This window comes from Peromyscus eremicus, chromosome 1 (assembly GCF_949786415.1).
Source record: "Peromyscus eremicus chromosome 1, PerEre_H2_v1, whole genome shotgun sequence".
Classification (NCBI taxonomy): domain Eukaryota; kingdom Metazoa; phylum Chordata; class Mammalia; order Rodentia; family Cricetidae; genus Peromyscus; species Peromyscus eremicus.
The window spans coordinates 91,894,317-91,915,129 of NC_081416.1; the positions used below are offsets into that span (position 1 = coordinate 91,894,317).

At 40.0% G+C, this 20,813-nt stretch overlaps 1 protein-coding gene across 1 annotated transcript in view; it reads right to left on the reverse strand.

The window, feature by feature from the left end:
- Ipo7 (importin 7) overlaps window positions 1–19,402 on the reverse strand; it is a 42,952-nt gene extending 23,550 nt beyond the window's left edge. The window contains exons 1-4 of the mRNA XM_059268921.1: window positions 19,165–19,402; window positions 10,093–10,174; window positions 7,270–7,423; window positions 5,083–5,241 (exon numbers count right to left, since the gene is read on the reverse strand). Coding sequence (XP_059124904.1) covers window positions 5,083–5,241; window positions 7,270–7,423; window positions 10,093–10,174; window positions 19,165–19,248 — 479 coding nt within the window. The 5' untranslated portion in view covers window positions 19,249–19,402. The remainder of the gene's footprint in view (window positions 1–5,082; window positions 5,242–7,269; window positions 7,424–10,092; window positions 10,175–19,164) is intronic.
- Window positions 19,403–20,813: the final 1,411 nt, after the last annotated feature.

Genomic DNA, 20,813 nt, shown 5'->3' on the forward strand with positions numbered 1-20,813 from the left:
GCCAGGGCTTCACAGAGAAATCGTTGTCTCAAAAAACCTAAAAGGAAAAGGGCACTTGCTTTGCAGGCCTAACTACCGGAACCCATGGTAGGAGGAGGAGAGATCAGACTAGTGAAAGTTGTCCTCAGATAACCACAGGTGCCCCACCAACATGCACATACAAACCACACACACTTAAATCTTTTTAAAAGATTATCATGCTGTGGGATGTCTTTCTGTATGCTGTGAAGATGTGATTGGTTGATAAATAAAGCCGTTTGACCTATGGCAGGGCAGGATGAAGCCAGGCAGGAAAATCCAAAGGAGATAGTGAAAGAAGAAAGAAGAGTATATACAATCTCTTTCTAAAAAAGAAAAGGGCTAGTATAGATAAGATAGGATAAAAGGGTAGATTATTGAATCACGTTTAAAGAGCAACAACGTATTTGAAATGTTTTACATTGCTACGGATTTTAGTTTATTGATACAATTTTAAAGTTAATTTTGTTATACTGTATGTATATTTCTATTCTTGTTTAAGGTATTAAGTTTGAAATTGAAATATATAATTAAGAAACATGGGGATGGAGAGATGGCTCAGTGGTTAAGAGCACCTACTTACTGCTCTTCCAGAGGACTCGGGTTCAATTCCCAGCACCTACATGGCAGCTAACAACTGTCTATAATTCCAAAATCTGACACCCTCACACACATGTACAAGCAGGCAAAATGCCAATGCACATAAAATAAAAATAAATTATTTTTAAAAAAAAGGAATACAGATTAATAGTCATCTAAGATAAACTAGGTAGGTAATCTTCAAACACTTCAAAGACTTACAGAATATGGCATTTAAAATGTTTGAAAAACTTAGCCGGGCGGTGGTGGCGCATGCCTTTAATCCCAGCACTTGGGAGGCAGAGGCAGGTGGATCTCTGTGAGTTCAAGGCCAGCCTGGGCTACCAAGGGAGTTCCAGGAAAGGCGCAAAACGACAGACACAGAGAAACCCCGCCCCCCCCCCCCCAAAAAAAACCTTAGACTTTTCTGGACAGTGAGACGTCTGTTTCTTATAGCACCATTTACTTCAAAGAGAAAGATGGGCATCAAAGACACTCTATATGGAGTTTATCTTCTTCTTGGTACAAAATGGCCATTTGGACAAGAAACTGCTCTTGCCTGGACTGCTTTACAGTATATTGTACAAACTGGACATGCAGGACCCATAGGAAGGTGACCACTGAACTTTGCAAGGCTCTTGAGATTGTCCTTCAGGTTCCTGCTTTGCAGAAGAAACTGCCAGACATTCTACAGGACATAGAGAAGCAACTAAGAAACTGTAGGCCTATAGTCTGAAGATGGATGCCCCTATGTTACAGAGGAACTTTGGGTGACTATCCAGGCAGGTGGTTGTCTCTGTTATTCAAGAGTTTTGGAAGTTGCTTACAATACTCTTCCTGTTTACTTAGGTAATATTATATCCTTCAGGGGGTCTTTGATGTAGTTAAAGACTTTAGACTTACAATTATAAAATAGATGATAGATATTTTCTTTAATTTTGCCAAATACAAATAGACTAGATATTGTAACTATAATTCTTGCTTGATATGTTCTATGATATGTAATTTTCCTATGATAAAGTTAAAACCTTTTTTGATTAGACAGAAAAAGGGAAGTGCTGTTGGATGTCTTTCTGTACACTGTGAATATGTGTTGCTCTGTTTGATAAATAAGGCCGTTTGACCTATGGCAAATCAGGTTATAGCTAGGCAGGAAACTGAAGAGACAGGAAGAAAAAAGGCAGAGAGGAGAGACGAGAGCCTGTCACCCAAGGAACAGCATGCCAGCAGACCAGTAAGCCACAAAACACGTGGCAAAACAGACTAATAGAAACGGGCTAATTTAAGATATAAGAGCTAGTTAGCAAGAGGCCTGCCATAGCCCATCCAATTGGTAATTAATACAAGCCCCTGTGTGTTTACTTGGGTCTGAGTGGCTATGGGACCAGGTAGGACCAGAGAAATCTTCTGACTACATTCTCACACTTCTAAGTCAATAAAACAGTAATAATTTATGAAAGAAATTCCTATGATGAGGGCTGGCAACATGGCTCAGCGTATGGTAAGAGACTGTGCTGCACCTAAATTTGAATTCCCAGTATCCACACACAAAAAAGAAAGCACCAGCCACAGCCATACAAATGTAACCAAAGTTACATGAAGGAGGAATACTGGAGCTTTTGGTTTTTCAACCATGCTCTAGGTTGAGTGTTTCATGGGAATAAGACAATAGTGATAGAGCAAGCCGCCCGACTTCCTCATCTGGGCCTTTGTGTACTCCCATTGGTGGTGTGTACCCTGCACCTGTGGGCCAAATACCTCATACTGAGGTACTCGAATACGCCAACTGACACTCACACACCTACACAAAGAAAGAAAACCATGTGAACTCTCCAGCTGGACTACATAAACTACAGACAAAAGTCCCTAACAATGAAGGTAAAACTATATTATGTACCTCCCTCCTTCCATCTTTATAGCCCAGTTGCTCACCACAAGAACTGAAAGCTTACATGGTAGAATTTCTTTTCTCTTACCTCACTAACCACAATGAATATTAGACTGGGAATTGGTTAACAGTAGCTAATCTAAGCTAGTGGTAATTAAAGTAATTTACTGTATAAAATGCATTATTATTACACTGTGAGACCCAAAAGCTTCTGAAAGTGTGATGTTAATAAAAAGCTCACACCAGGCAGAGGCAGGTAGATTTCTGTGGTAAGTTAATTAACTAAATTTAAAAAAAAAAAAACCAACCAACCAACCAAACAAACAAACAAAAAAACACCTAGTATTACTAGTACAACTCTCCAGTGATGTACCAAACTAATGAACCACACTCACAGGAATCCATTAAGTTCAATTCTTTCGTCTTTAAAATAAATAAATAAATTTTTTTTGGTTTGTGTTTTTGTTTTTTTGAGACAGGGTTTCTCTGTGTAGTCATTGCTGTCCTTGTACTCAGAGATCCTGTCTCTGCTTCCTAAGTGTTGAGATTAAAGGTGTGGACCACCACACCTGGCTTAAAATAAAAAGCCAGTGGTTTGTCAATCCAAAATTCCTACCTTGCCAAGCAACAAAACAATTCAGCTGATAGAGTGTTTGTCTAACATACACAAGAACCCAACTTTGGATACAAACCAAGTGTGGCAATATTCAAAACTTGAGAAGTAACTTAAGTCACCCTTTACTATGTAAGAAATGCAAAGCCAGCTCTGTTGCAATTTACCAGACCAAAGTACTACCGTAATATATCATCAGGAGTTACTCCAGCTCCTAACATTTCATGACAGGTTGGCTGGACCCCTAAAATCTCCCCAGGGGCTACCTGTGCCATTAGGTGTTCCCCCTATCACCAGTTCATGCTTCTGGCTCTCTACCCTTTTTCTCCTTTGCCACTATTATTCATAAGGTGTGACATAACTTCCTCATCAAATGCTCCCTTTGATCTCCTCCTATAAACAAGCATTTCCTGAAAATATATAGTGCTGAAGGCCATCAAAGTCCAATTTTTTCATGAATTTTCTTAGAACTTCTTCAAGCCACAGATCTCTTGTAAATACCTTGGTACTCTATAAACATTGCTTGAAAATAAACTGAAATTCCAATATTGTAGTAGCCTCCTCTATATACCATTTAAAAATCCCTCACATTCTTTCCTGCTAAGGTTGTAAGAGAGACTCAAACCCTCTTAATGACATTGCCAACTTATTGTTATTGTCTCTGGCTTTAGTCACTCACTTACCAGAACTACAACTGGCACTCTGATAGAAGTTGGAGCGACAGCTGGAACATTCCTTAGCAGGAAGATGGGTAGCTGGTGGGGACACAAGAAAACACCAGTACCAAGGGTGTAAATGGTGTGTTTCACGCCTACTCGGAACAGCACAGTTCTTTGAAATGGGATCCCAAAAGGGTGTCAGAGGCTGCCTAAAAGTCCCAGAACCTGAGGGCTCACAGTGGCATCTATCTAGCTCTTAGGAATGGAGGTCAAGTCACCAATATCATATTAAATTCTTCTTTATAATTTTTCCATACCACACTTTCACATGCCTACCAATTTCACTGCTTTGACTACATGCTTGAATAAAAACCCTTCTTCCTTTGGCTTACTACTCTTTTTTTAAGCCTTTTTTGAAAATTTATGTGTATGAGTGTATTACCTGCATATTGTATGTTCTGTGCACCATTTACATAGCTGGTGCTGCCAGAAGCCAAGAAGAGGACTTTGGATTTCCTGGGATTGTAGTTATAGATGGTTGTAAGCCACCATGTAGATGCTGGGAACCAAACTCAGAGCTAAAGCAATTCTTTAGTCTAAAATCTTCCTAACTTATGAGAATTACTTGTATCAACTACAATTCATTCAAATATTCAGGAAACTAAGTAGGCTAATGTGAATTTCTCAGAATACATTGACTTTAAAAGATCAAGAGCTGGCCATGGAGGCACTCATTTATAATACTAGCTCTTGGCAGGGCAAACACCCAAGGATCAGAATCTTACTGAATAAAGTGCTCTATTGCTCAATGCACTCCAATCATCTTCAGACAAATGCACACTCACAAATCTAAAGGCCTGCTGTCAGTACCTACTGAGGAGCCCCAATTTTAGAGACAATGATTTTAACAAAACATTGAGGTCAGTGGGGGGGACAGTTTCTCAGTGGCATTGACAGAAAAAAAAATCGTATGGATTAGAATACATGCCCTGAGCCTGTGGGAGGGCTTAGCAGAGTGGGTGTCCTTGCATTGAGCCAGTCATCTAAGGTTTTGGCACCTGTATGGTAGAGGAAGTGATTCCCCCAGCTTGTCTTCTGGCTCCATTTGTACACTGGGCCACTTGAACACACATATGCACACATTTAAAATAAATAAGGATAATAAATTCAGAGTAAGATTCCTACTTCAATAGGAAAACACTAAATTAACATATAATTCACTAATTTTCTTATACTGAAAACAATTTTTCATGATCAAATTGGTTTAAATTTTCACAATTATCCCACTCCTCAAAAACTTAGCTGGAATTAGGAGGAACACTTACTCATAATTTTTCACAAGCTGATAAAGGCAAAGAAGAATTCCCAGCCAACAAGCACTGTTATCAGACTGAAGGTAAAATCCAATCTTGTCCACAATGGCAGTCCAGCGGCTTGGGTAGTCATGTTTGATGATATGATGAATGCATGTAGTAAGCTGTACCCTGAAAGTCAAAACTTAACAGTGAAGAAGAAACCTCATCTAGACAACACCTTGATAACTTAAAGAAAAATGGGTTGTTTCAACAAAGCTTAATTTCAAATAATCCATCAGGTATTTGGATGCACATAAAACGCAGATAATGCAATACAACTCCCTCTGCAACAACTACCTCTTCCGGCAAATTTAAAAGAAACCCAGCCAGGCAGTGGTGGAGAAGGCTTTTAATATCAGTACTCAGGAGGCAAAGGCAGATGGATCTCTGTGAGTTCGAGGAAGCCTGGGCTACAGAGCTAGTTCCAGGACAACCAAGGCAACACAAAGAAACGCTGTTTGGAAAAACAAAACAAGTAGTTAAAAGAAACTCAATAGCCATCCGAGCCTGATTGCACACACATATAATCCCAGCAAGTGGGAGGTAGAGGCAGAAGGATCATCTATTTGAGGTCAGTGTGAGGTACACAAGACCTAGTTTCAAAAAGCCTTTTTAGTTTTCATTGCAGAAAAGTATCAAGTACACCGGGTGGTGGCGGCACACACCTTTTTTTGTTTGTTTGTTTGTTTGTTTGTTTGTTTGTTTTTCGAGACAGGGTTTCTCTGTGTAGCTTTGCGCCTTTCCTGGAACTCACTTGGTAGCCCAGGCTGGCCTCGAACTCACAGAGATCCACCTGGCTCTGCCTCCCGAGTGCTGGGATTAAAGGCGTGCGCCTCCACCGCCCGGCAAGCGGCACACACCTTTAATCCCAGCACTGGAAAGGCAGAGCCAGGGGGATCTCCGAGTTTGAGGCCGGCCTGGTCTACAGAGTGAGATCCAGGACAGGCACCAAAAGTACACAGAAAAACCCTGTCCCCAAAAATAATAAAGTGTCAAGTACAAAAACATTTGCAAAGTCAAAAAACAGTCGCAAGTTTAGAGTTCAAGGCTAGTCTGGACTACTAGGTTACCAGACCTACTAAAAGATCCTTTTCAAAAGTTCAAAGATGACATAGTGAGCACAGTACTTGCTGTGCAAGTCATTAGGACCTGAGTTTGATCCTCTAAAACCCATGGATAAACTCAGGTGCAGCACTGCACACCTGTATAATACTGAGCTAGAAAGACAGACAGAAGGATCCCTGGATCTTGCTGGCTAGCCAGCCAGGTCAAATCAATGAGCTCTGAGTTCAATGAGAAACCCTATCTTAAAAATCTCAAAAAGTAGGTAGGAAACAATTAAGACAGCCAGCCAGCATCAATTGCAAAGTCCTATAAAATATGAGTGTTTGCTAGCCAAGAACACTGTTAATCTAAGCACTTGAGAGGCAGGTGGATCTCTCTGAGCTCCAGGCCAGTCTGATATAGCATGTTCCAGACCAGACAGGGTAGTAATAAGGGCACTTGACTCCCATGAGCAGGCCTTATTTCAATGCCTACTCTGCAGAGAAATTGGAGTAAAATCATCCTACAGACTGCAAGACAGCATTCTGCAATTTTTCTTTCCCTCTACCTTTTTTAATCCTTTCTTCTTTCTCAGTGTAGGAATAAAAGTTCAGACACCATGTTTGTTACACAAGTCTCCTACTACTGAGCTACACCCTCAGTACTTGTCTTTTCTGAGACAGGGGCTTTCTGTTGGTGAAAACTAACCATTATCCCACCTCTGCCTCTGAAATGCTGATTGCAGCCATGTACCACTATGTCAAGCTCTACCATATTTTTTTATTCTTATGTTCCATAAGTTTTATATAAAAGATTTAACTCTTGGCCTTATGAACATAAAATTCAATTGCAATACAAGGAATCTAAGTGCATTCTATGACACCATAGGCTACAATTTTGTGCTATAAAAATGGCAGGGTGAGTGCTTTTAATTCTAGCACTCAGTAGGCAGAGGTAGATGGCTCGCTGTGAATTCCAGGCCACCCTAGTCGACAAAGTAAGACCCTGTCTCCAAAAAAAAAAAAAAAAAAAAAAAGGTTCTGAAAAAAGACAATTTTAAATAGATATACAGAAAACATATCTGTAACAATGGGTAAATTTCAATAAACGTACCTGATAAGCTCAGGTGAGTGGATAATGGCTTCTACAATGTTTTCTCGAATGCAATGCCGGTCTTCTTCTGGAATTGTGTATGGGGAGATGTCCCCTGGTGTGACTTCCCGATCAGGCCAATACTGTGTTATCATATTTTTCAAATAAATAACACCTAAAATACAGACCAGTCATAAAGTAATGTTTACTGAAAAGCAGTGAGAATACCTCTTGGAGTATCACTATTAGGAAGGGATTCTTTGGTAAGCAAATAGCCAATTGTTTCAAGTCAATAATCAAAACACACATTTAACATTCAGTTGCAGACATTAGCCACAAAATTATTAAACATACAGCCCAAGGGAACCCAGCAAATAGACACAGTATACCAAAATCAATTTCTAAATAAAACCCCCAACCACCAAACCATACAAATACAGTTCCAAAGGCGGTGCATGGTGGTGCAGGCCTTTAATCCCAGTACTCAGGGAGGCAGAGACAGGTAGATCTATGTTTGAGGTTAGCATGTTCTAGGACATCTAGGGATTAAAGAGAAACCCTGTCTTGAAAAACCAAAACTACAGTTACTACAACTGACTATATGAATGTGATAAAATGTTTTATCACAGGAAAAATCGTAGTACAAAAAGTTCTCAATGTCTAAATCCAGTACTTCTATTACACAGCACTTCAAATTCATATTATTTTATGAGAAACTTTGCTGTGCTCAATGGATGGAACTAGAAAATATCATCCTGAGTGAGGTAACCCAAACCTAGAAAAACAAACATGGTATGTACTCACTCATAAGTGGATTCTAGATATAAAGCAAAGAACAATCAGACTGCAAGCCTCAGAACCAGGGAGGCTATATAGCAGGGGGGATCCTAGGATGACTGTAGCTTATAATAAGTTTTGGTTTTACTCAATTACTGAGCAAGCCTCAATCAAACATTTCACTATTAGGATAAGAATGTATACTGTATCAAGTTGATAATAGAAAAATAAATAAATAAATACACTGAATGAATGAATGAATGAATGAAAAAAATTTGCTGTGCTCAAAAATCATAGATTCCGATCTGTTGCAGCCACCACACTGCTACCTTTGCACATTGCTATCTGAGAGTTAACAAGCTGATGATGCGGTGTGATGTAGATCACTAAGACAGCTTTTTACTCAGCCATCTGGAGAATGTGGATTATAAAAGTGTAACATGAAACTGATTCCTAAATTCTGTAGACTATTTTTTTTATTAAGACTATTTTTTTATTGGTAAATTCAACCTGAAGTCCTACATCCATTTAAACAAAGGTAACTGAATCTTAAGAATTTAATTAATACTTAATCTTTTTTTTTTTTTTTTTAAAGATTTATCTATTTATTATGTACACAGAAGAGGGTGCCAGATCTCATTACAGATGGTTGAGAGCCACCATGTGGGTGCTGGGAATTGAACTCAGGACCCCTGGAAGAGCAGTCAGTGCTCTTAACCTCTGAGCCATCTCTCCAGCCCTTAATACTTAATCTTAATGTATTAAAAAATACAGACATACACACACACACACTAAACCATACCTACAATAGAAGATACGGGGCTGACATATTCCAGATTAATACTACTATACAATTAGCTTCATCCCCCCATAAACACAGCAAGAACAAAATTAGGACCTGACAGTTCTTACTATGTCTGAATATTTCTTTCCATTATAACAAACACAGGAATCAAGTGTATACTTACTTGACTTGTTAGTGTGAAAGTTTTTCATTTTGAGAAAATATAAACAACTGAAAACTACAGTGTAAGTATATCTGGATTCAGTCTACCCTAAATGTACTAGCATAAAACCAAAATGAACTTATCATTCAAAGCCTAGCAGATGAAAGTACCACAGGCCATGCAGTAGAATTTCAATTAGCCCAAGAATGTCACTTTAAAATGAATGATTACATTTTACATTTATATTAAGTTTATGGGTGGTTAGCTAGTTGGCCTGTCTATTCATCTGTCTATTGAAGTGCCGGGGATACACGTGCTACCAATGAAGTGCATCAGACCCAATTCCACAGTTTAACTGGTTCCATTTTATATCTACTAAATAATTTAATTTTCCAATATCCAAAATCAAGACTACACTGTGTTAAGAGCCAACCTTCTTATATGTTAAACACTTTCATTCTAGTAAAAATTTGGGAACTAAAAGCTTCATAACTTTCATTTGAGCTGGAGTTATAGGCAACTGTGGTAATAATAAAACTAAAATCATTAAAAGAAGAACATAGGAAGGCTATTCTTCCAGAGGACCCAGTTCAATTACCAGCACCCACATGGTGGCTCACAAGCATGTTAACTCCTGTTCAATCGGACGTTATGCCCTTACTGGCCTCCACCGACACACACACAGGCAAAAACATTCACACACATAAAAGGAAGGAAGGAAGGAAGGAAGGAAGGAATTTAGTTAGTTAGTTATGAGCACTGGGTGTTCTTCCAGAGTACCCGGGTTTGATTATCAGCACCCACAAAGGCAGCTCACAACTATAAGTCCACGTCCAGATCTGACACCCTCTGCTGACCTGAGGTGAATGGATGCACACAGTGCACAGACATACATGTGTGGAACATCCAACACAAAATATGAAAATAAATAAATCTCAAATTTTCCTTTAAATCCTACCAAATATCAAGAAACTTGCTGTTGCTATACACACCAGAAGTAAATGGATGCTGAGGGAAGGAAATTACTGAAGGGTCAACCCACAATACTTCTATTTCATTAACATACCTTTCAATCTATATATTTTGTTTGTACATTCAAGAAATAATTCAAGGAACTCACCTGCCTGTCTCACAGGTAAATCCAGTTGTTCTGACATAGTAATCTGGAGAAGTGTTGAAACAAAATTCAAAGACTTGTGTGCCTACAAACAAGCAAACAAAACCAAGAGTGTAAATTTCTGTAGATGAACATACTTTATTTATTCAGAGACGGTCTCACTAGATAGCCCAGGTAAGCCTTGAACTCACCATCCTCCTTCCTCAGCCTTCTCAGTGATGGGATTACTGGGGTCTGTCAGAGGCTTAATGTCCATTTCTGCTGTTTTATATAAGTATAATGTTTATATAAACTGACTCCCTGGAATGACTGTATTCTGCTGGGTACAGTGGCTCATACCTTTAATCTCAGCTCTCAAAGAAGCACTCAGAAGGTGGAGACATTAAAAATCAGGAGTTTGACCTCATAACCATTCCCTACCCAATTCCAGAGGATCACACATCCTCTTCTGGTCTCAAAGGACACTGCACACATGTGGTGTCCTCATATAAATAAAATAAAACAATTAAAAAAATAATAATTGGAGCCAGGTAGATCTCTGTGAGTTCAAGGCCAGCCTGGTCTACAGGGCAAGTTCAAGGACAGCCAGGGCAGTTTTACAGAGAAACTGTGTCTCAAAAGAAAATACAAAAATATGAATCATAATGAGGTTAAGTATTAAGTCACCCAGTAGGAGGACCAAGACCAGGCCACTGTAGCCACCTTCCTTTCATCAAATAACAGTATTATGTACATGCTTCCGAAATAAGAAAGTTTGTTTTAGAAATTACTTAAGAGACCAAAAGCCCACTTTAGAGTTATCATTACGGTACCACTGACAGAAATAAATAAATACATAAACACACACACACACACACACACACACACACACACACACACACACACACATACACCTACTACATTTGACAGATGATTGTTTTGCCTGCATGTATGCCCTGTGTCCCCAGAGGCCAGATGAGAGTACGCAATTCCCTGGAAGAGCAGTCAGTGCTCTTCATCACTGAGCCATCTCTCCAGCCTGTTTTTAAAATTTTTGTTTATAATTTTTAAATGATTAGTTTATAGCTTTGGTTTAGCCTAAGATCTTTACAATGCTTTCACTAAGTTCTTATCTCACAGCCAAAGTATTCAGATTCAAATTCTAAATAGTATTCTTGGTAATAAATGTTATGAGGGTCAGAGAGATTGCTCAGCAGTTAAGAACTCTGTGAGTTCAAGGCCAGCCTGGTCTACAGAATGAAATCCAGGACAGGCACCAAAACTACACAGAGAAAACCTGTCTCATAAAAACAAAGAGAACCTATAATACCTAAGTCGGTATATAAATATACATATATAGTTTAAACCAAATTCTCTTATCTGGGCTCCTTCCAAGAGCTAAAGACCATCCAACAAAAACCCAAAATCAGGCCTGAGAACCCTACTACCCTACTACTCCCAATAGGGTTTCTCTTTGTAGCCCTAGCTGTCCTGAAAGGCTCTGTAAACCAGGCTAACCTTGAACTCAGAGACCCGCCTTTCTTTGCCTCCCCAGTGCTGGTATTAAGGGTGTGTGCACCACACCAGGCCAGACTCCCAGAACATTACACAAACTATTGTTGTTGCCCTTGGTGGTCCCCCAGAGGTAGTGGTAAGTCCCTGTTATGAAGACACAGGGACCCAGAAGCCCTTGAGCTGGAACTGACATGAAAGTCTCCTCCATGAGGACCACCTTTCATGGTACAAAAAAGAAACCATGCAAACTTCCAAAGGACCAACAGTCTTACCAGTTATGATGCCTATGAACTATGACCAACATGGCATGATAACCCTAAGGATACAATAATGGCACACATACCTTGGTAGTAACTTAAGATCTTCTCCACAGAAGAAAAATCATGCCTGGTACAGTAAACCTAGCCAACTACCCAAGGCTGGTAAAGTCATGGATCTTAGAGAAGAATCTACAACCACCGCTTTACTAAACCAGCATAATCCCTAACTACACTCTAAATATTTGTCTCTCATTCTAAATATTTGTCTTTATACCCACAAATTGTCTTCATCCTTCAAAGAAACTTCTCTTTGATGGCCAGACTGGTCTACAAAGCGAGTTCCAGGATAGCCAGAGAAACCCTGCCTTGAAAAACCAAAATAAATGAATAAATGAATAAATGAATGAATGAATAACAAAATAAATAGATAAATAAATCTGATGGAGACCAATACAGAGAAACACTGCCTTGAAAAATCAAAATTGCCAGGCGGTGGTGGCGCACACCTTTAATCCCAGCACAGAGGGAGGCAGAGGTAGGCAGATCTCTGTAAGTTCGAGGCCAGCCTGGTCTACAGAGCAAGATCCAGGACAGGCACCAAAACTACACAGAGAAACCCTGTCTCGAAAAACTAAAAACTCAAAAAAACAAAAACCACACCAAAATAAATAAACAAATAAATCTCTTTACAACAGATGGAGACCATTACAGAAAATCACAACCAACCAAAAAGTACAATTGTGGAGCCCAGGCCCAATGGATACATCTATAAAACAACTCCCATACCTAAGGTTCAGGGATCATTGTGGAAGAGAGGTTGGAAAGTTGGAAAAGTGTAACAGCCAGAAGATTGAGTTTTGCTACTACTCAATTGTGTCTCACAGGAGTTTCAGAAGCTAGACCCATAAAATCTCACCAACACAATGCCTAAAGAAAACTGAACAAGGACAACAGCAAAAACCCAAGAAGCCTCAACCCTACACAAAGAACTACAGGCAACTAAGGAATGCTGAGAGGCGGGAGAAAAGTCTTTTCCAGGGAAGAGCACACTAACCGGTTATCCAATAACCAAAATGGTCAGCCCTGAAAACATACATACAAGTAACATTAAACAGACTGAGTAGATTGTATTCATGTATTTAGGAATATATACATGTGTGTATATGTGTGTGTGTGTGTGTGTGTGTGTGTGTGTGTGTGTGTATAACAGCAATTAATGAAAAAACAAAGAAGAGGCCATGAATTAGTTTGAAAGAGAGCAAGTAAGGGTATATGGGAGAGTTTGGAGTGAGAAAGGGAAAATGATATACTTGGATCTCAAATAAATAAAAGAAATAAAAAGAAAAACAAAACAAAAATTAGATTAGACTTGTATTTTCTGGGCAGCTGAGAGGCAGAAGGATCAGCTCAAGGTTATCCTTAAATACCTAACAACTTTGAGGTCAGCCTGTGCTAAATAAGACCCTGTCTCACAGAAAAAAAAAATTTAAAAAAAATTATATATATATATATAAAAGCATCATAGTAGTGAAAGGCAATCATCCCAGGACTCATAGTTTGAAACACAAAATAAAGATTTTATCAATACCAAGTCCGTTTATTTTCTTAAAGCAGCCTGGATTGCAGACTAAAATCTACCACTGCACCCAAAATGTTATTTGTCACATAATAAGCACTCAAAATTCCCACCTAAACAATATTGTCTACTGTAAGCTAATTCTCATGTTAACTCCCACAAATTGTCTTCTATGTCCACACATATGCATCTACACACATATATACAGATACATAACTATACACCATATCAAAACGATTTTTTCTAATTAAAAAGAAACTATACGTCTAGATAAATACACATCAATTAATCTCCAAAATATAGCATTCAAGTGAAGTTATATATAACAAATTTATCTTTAAAAAATTTTTTTTTTTACATTCATTGGTGTTTTGCCCACATGTATGTCTGTGTGAGGGTATCAGATCTCCTGGAACAGACATATGACAGACAGGTGTGAGCTGCCACGTGGGTTCTGGGAACTGAACCCAGGTCCTTTGGAAGAACTCAGTGCTTGTAACCTCTGAGCCATAGCTCCAGCCCCCATCTTATTTATTTATTTATTTATTTATTTAGGTTTTTTCGAGACAGGGTTTCTGTGTGTAGCTTTGCGCCTTTCCTGGAACTCGCTTTGGAGACCAGGCTGGCCTCGAACTCACAGAGATCCACCTGCCTCTGCCTCCCAAGTGCTGGGATTAAAGGCGTGCGCCACCACCGCCCGGCAGCATCTTATTTATTTATGGACAGAATTTTACTTTTTATTTTTTAGGCCAGGCTGACCAGGAACACTGCAATTTATTAAAATCCTCCTTTTTCAGCCTCTCAGGTGCTGACCTCCCATGCCTGACCAGAATCTAAGATTAAAAAATTAGTGTACTAAAAAAGAGTATTCTAGACTGGTTAAGAACACTGGCTGCTCTTCCAGAGGATTTCAGGGTTCAAGCCCACCACTATATTGTAGCTCGCAACCATTTATAATTCTAGTTCTAGAGGATATAATGCCCTCTTCTGGCCTCCGAGGATATTAGGGACACATATGTTACATACATACTGCCAAACACTCATTCATACACATAAAATAAATCTTCTCTTTTGTTTTTTGGTTTTTCATAACAAGGTTTCTCTTTGTAGCCCTGGCTGTCCTGGAACTCACTCTATAGAGTAGGCTGGCCTCAAACTCACCACCACCACCCTGTAAGATAAATCTTTTTTAAAAAAGTGTCCCAGAGCCGGGCGGTGGTGGCTCACGCCTTTAATCCCAGCACTCGGGAGGCAGAGCCAGGCGGATCTCTGTGAGTTCGAGGCCAGCCTGGGCTACCAAGTGAGTTCCAGGAAAGGCACAAAGCTACATAGAGAAACCCTGTCTCGAAAAACCAAAAGTGTCCCAGGAAGCCAGGACTGTCACACAGAGAAACCCTGTCTCGAAAAAACAAACACAAAAAACAAACAAAAGTGTTCTTCACAGAAATTTGTTTGCTAAGTTTACTTGGCTATTATTTGGCTTAAAGGGGCTTATTGGGAAATGTTATCATTTTTACCATTTTCTACAGAGAAAATACTTTCCAGTTTCAAATAATTTTAGGCTTTGGAATTATAAGCTGTTTTTATGTTAAAAAAAAAAACATTTAAGTGGAAAATGCTGAAAGACCACTGAACTCGTATTTACATATCTATAACTATATAAAATGATTGTTTGTTTAAAAGTGCAAATATGAATTTAACAAGAAGTTATAGATTTTCAACACTGTACACAAACTCCTTTGTTACAAATAAATATTTATGCTTCTAAAAAAAAAAAGTTTATTTTACATGTGTATGTTACTATGTGCTCCCAGTGCCTGAGGAGGTCAAGAAGGACGTCAGATCCCCTGGCAATCAAGCCCCAATCCTCTGGAAGAGCAACATGGGTTCTTAATTACTGAGCCATCTCTCCAGCCCAAATGAATGCTTTTAACACTTCTAATTAGGTCCTTCTGTCTTGAATTCAACAAATGCTTCCTGTGTCTATTATGTGCCATTTATTATATACCTAGAACTGAGTCAATTTTCCGCCAATAGTGCTACCACACAATGACCTCAGTGTTCAAGAAGCATTTCAAGCAAGGGTAGAAGGACTAAGACGGAAGTAATAGACTGAGGTGGGAAACAAACTCTAGACCTCTTGAACTTGTACAGCAAGTGGCGTATGCCGTTCAAATAACTTGGAGGACTTACTGATGCCACTTCCCTAGATTTTTACATATACCACTTCCTTAAACCATAGACTACAATGGCAGATACTATTTCATTATACACACAAGGAAACCAGCACTCAGCAGGTTCCACAGCCTGAAAAATCAACCTAACGTAGATGGAAAATATTTAGGGAGAAAAATGCACCTGTACTGAATATATAAAGACTTTTTGCCATTTCTTTCTTTCTTTCTTTCTTTCTTTCTTTCTTTCTTTCTTTCTTTCTTTCTTTCTTTCTCTCTCTCTCTCTCTCTCTCTCTCTCTCTCTCTCTCTTTCTTTCTTTCTTTCTTTCTTTCTTTCTTTCTTTCTTCTTCCCTTAGACAGGGTTTCCCTATGTACTCCTGGCTGTCCTGGAACTTGCTCTGTAGAACAGGCTGGCCTCAGAGATCCTCCTGCCTCTGCTCCCAAGTACTGGAATTAAAGGCCTGCACCACCTCCTGGCTTTTTTCATAAACAATACTGTATAACAGCTGTTTACAGAACATTGGCCATTATAGCTAATTAAATATTTAAAGTACAGGCATCTAATGATTTAAGTCAGTAGTACACAGGCTAATATGTAAATATTATTCCATTTTACACAAGAGACTTTGACCACTGTTGATATCCTTGGGGAGATATATTGTTGCCTAGGGAAGACTGTATAGAGTTTTGAATTTAATTACATGTATGTATGTTTGTTTATATGTATTTGCCACAGCACACATGTGGACATCAGCATGTATGAGGACAACTTGCTAGATCTGGCTCTCTACCACTTGGGCAATTTGAAAACACTATCTAGGCTGGGTATAGTGGTGTGATGCCTGCAATCCCAGCACTCAGGAATCTGAAGCTAGCCTAGACTACAAAGACACCATGTTTCAAAAGAAAAAAGGAAGTAAAAAATACACGCCCCAAACAGTCATTAGTTTCTTAGTCTAATGTCATTTTTAATTTTAGTCATACGTGATATAAAAAAGTAACTCAAATATCCTTTAAGTATAGATGATATTCATGTGAGCTAAGCTTTATAAAACAAGGGAAGGAAGATAGGAATGTAGTCGGGAAATGGGGACTCCTCCAAGGTATAAAGAGACATTTGAAATGAGACAAAAGGTACAAAGCTGAGCACACAAGCTCAGTAGCAAGAGTACTGTCATAGATTCAAACTGAAAACTTGGAAAAGCTGGGCATGATGGGTGCATGCCTTTAGTCTCCAGCAAAGGCAGGGAGATTTCTTGTATTCAAGGCCAGTCAGGTTGACAGAGCAAATTCCAGGCTAGCCAGGAACTAGTGAGGCTCAAGCACCCTCCTCAAAAACTAAATAAATAAAACAAAAAAATAAACATTAATAAATTAAAATAAAAATGTTTTAGGCCAACAATTACCTAACAGTGAGGGGACTCATTCAAATATCAAAAATCTTTTAACATGATGAGCAACTTTTAATGTCTAAAGGAGCAAAAACAGCTTTGATGAATGGCTGATAGCTTGTGCACCTTACCATACTCAAAGCAAAAGCCTCTCAAAAGCAAGACGTTCTGCTCTCATTCTTCAAGATTTATCCAAATTAAATATTCTAAAAGTTACCTTAGAAAAATTACTTTAAAATCTAAAAGTAGCAACAAGACATGTTAAGACATAAAGAGCTAAAAAAATCACAAAATACAGGCCAGATAATACATTTTCTTTGGCAGTAAAGATTATCCGTATTTACTGTTCCATGGCATTCCAGAACAGCAGATCAATGCCTGAGTAAAAAAGGCTGATTACCCAGGAATTTGAGGCAAGCTTAGGCTAAAGAGTGAAACTCTGAAAACAAAGCAAAAACCCAAGAAATACAGTAACTGTTCACAGAATTCCAACTTTACACAAGAGAAATCAAATCTTTTAAGAAACAATTGAGTCATATGTGCTCAAGATGGAAATACCTAAGGGGAAACTTTCAGGTTTTCTAGGTTTATTTTATTTTATAGAGATAGATAGGGTCTCACTTTGTAGCCCAGGAAGTCCTCAAACTCCTAGACAATCCTCCTGCTTCAGCCTTCCAAGTGCTGGAATTATAATAGCTGTGAGCCACCACACAAAACTTGGTTTTCTAGGCTATGACATATACTAATAGTTCATAAGCAAAATATTATTAATTATAACGAAGGTCCATCCAGGGCAGAATAAGTGACCCCCTAAATTCTTGTGTGGTTTAATAACATTTTTCAAGGGACAATTTGTTTTATCTTACCATTTTACATCCCAATGTACGCTCTTGCCAAGGTGACTCTGGGTCTAAAAGTTTGAGTATACTATGATCCTTTAGAATGATGGTCTCATTACATTACTTACCTTTTCATTTTGAAATAATTCAATTTATCTGAACTGTGAGGTCTTGGGAACTGTAAATTCCTCGAGGACAGGAATACCTAGCACAGCACTGTAAACTTTAGATGTTCAATTAGTAGTTTCCCTGACGTTTCCTGTAAGTCAATACTTTAAAATTTCTCTAAACAGAGGGTTTTTTACATTAATACACACACAAAACCTCACTGAGACTCAGTAGTATACCAAGATAGATTTGCTCTCGAGAGTTATGAACCTCCTAAATTCTTACTAATACATAAAACTGCAAAGTTCAGAAACAAAGAACGAGGATGAAATCAGTACAGTAGAATATCCATGAAACACTACTGTTTTCCAAGGGGCACTCCCCCAAACACGTGGGAGAGAAACCAACTCTCTGCCAATGATGAAAGATCTACAGGCGGACTTCCATTATCTCACTTGACCATCAGAGCAACCCTGGGGCCTAATTTCATGAATGAGTAAATCTCAGGATCAGGAGAGGTTAAGGGACTTGTCCAAGGTCACTTCAGAAATCAGTGAGGGAGCTATACCTAGAAGGTCGCACTTATCTGATCCTTTCCACTACATCATCCCGCCTCCCAACTGTGGCAATATGACAGTAGGGAGAGCGGGGAACGCACTGTGTTAACCCGCACTACCCCAGCCCTACCAAGGAGGCGCAGGCTTACATCTGTCCCTAGCAGTTCGCCGGTGGGAACTAAGTTGTACCCGACCCGACAAGCAGGTCACTGATCCGCCCAGAGCCGAGACAAGGCTGACAGCGCAGACCCCAGCGGACCAGCTAGCCTTCCCAGTAGCCCTGGCATCCCCGGCGCCGACGAGACTCGTCTGGGACACGTCTGTACACCCTCCCAGTGAGTTTCGCCCCCTCCCGGGAGCAAGGAACGAGCTGGGAGTGAGCCAGAGGGCGGCGGGCCACCCGAGCCGGCCATGTGTTCAGACCGTCACGCCCGCCTAGCCCGTCCGGCTCCTCACGGCCAGACTGCAGACACAGGCCCACTCGGAAGCCGACAGAGAGGCGGCCTGGGCGCCGCGGCGCCACAGCGCGACACCGAGCCTGGCACGGCGGGCAGATCTCCGCCCCACCCCTCCAAATAGACCCGTCGGCTACACGGTCCGCGTTCCCAGCCAGGCCGGAAGGTTCGGCCTGCCGGTCCACAAGCCCGCAGCAGCCGCTAGCCGGCCGTCCTTACTTCATTGAGCTGGCGCTCCGCGGCCTCGCGCAGGGCTGGGTCCATGGTGCCCCGTAGGGCCTCGATGATGGTGTTGGGATCCATCGCCGCGCGGTCGGGCAAATCCGGGACACCGGTGCTACTGAGACAGAAATAGCGCCACTCACTGCGCACATGGACCGGCCGCGCTCCGCAGCGGCAACCGGCGCGAAAGGAAAGAGAAGCGCCAAGGCCCCGGATAGAACCTTCTCGCCTCGGCGTGGAGGCGGGAGATGCTCCGGCTACTTCCTGTCAGCGCACCCGCGGAGCACCTTGGGAGATGTAGTCCGCAAACGCAGGCACGGCCCACGTGGCTGGCTCTAGCAGAGTAGCCCTACTATTGAAAGAGAGAACATTCAAGTGCCACAAAAAGAAAAGTAAAAGTTACAAAGATTTATATGCTATCCCTAGAGGATCTCAAGCCATGTGTGATGCAATTTGTTGTTACTAACTGTATAATTAAAAGAAACTTCTGTTTTGGTTTTTGAGACAGGCTTGCTATGTAGCCCAAGCTGACCTGAACTTGATGCAATGCCACTGCCTTGGCCTCTCAAATGGTACTTTCTGAAAAATGATTTGAGATGTATTTCTAAATGCCATAAAAATTGTTTCACTCCGACTCACTGATCTCATTTGTGAGACTTTATCCTAAGAAAGCAGTGTGATATACTTGATTGAATGTGCCAGACCATGGTGGCAGCACAAGCCTTTAGTCCCAGCACTCAGGAGGCAGAGGCAAGTGAATCTCTTGAGTTCAAAACCAGTCTGGGCTATATAGTGAGTTCCAGAACAGCCAGGGCAATACAGGGAAACCCTCTCTTGAAAAACCACACACACACACACACACACACACACACACACACAGATTGAATGTGCTTTGTTTATGAAAGATGGCAATTTAAACATCTGTAACTACAGAATACTGAAGTTATGTCTTATTAACAAGTGTTCAAATTTCAGCTAGGTCATTATATAAATTATTTCTAAATACAGAGTAAATGCATGGTATCTATGAAAACTCACGGTCTTCCCAGGTATGGGTATACAAACTACTGATTTAGTGGTTTTCAACCTGTGGGTTGTAACCCTTTGAAGTGTGACTCTTTTACAGTGGTCACATATCAGATATCCTGCATATCAGATATTTACATTACAATTCATAACAGTAGCAAAATTACAGTTATGAAGTGGCAACAAAAATAATTTTATGGTTGGGGGTCACCACAACATGAAGAACTTCATTAAAGGGTTGCAGCATTAAGAAGGTTAAGAACCACTGAAATACACCTGAAACTTTTTTTTTTTAATGAATAATAACTCAGAAGGCAGAGGCAAGAGGATCTCTGTGAGTTCAAGGCCAGCCTGGTCTAGAAAGCAAGTTACTGGGTAGCCAGAGCTATTATACAGAGAAATCTTGTCTTGAAAAACAAAAAAAGCAAAACAAAACAAACAAACAAATAATAATACTTGAAAGGCTGGACGCTAGACTACACCGTAAGAGTATCTCAAAAACAAAAACAAATTTCGGTTCCAAGGAATTTAATGCCCTGTTCTGGCTTCTGTGACACCTGCACTCACTTGTACAAACCTAACCAGATACATAAATACAAGAATAATTAAAAAAGAAAAAC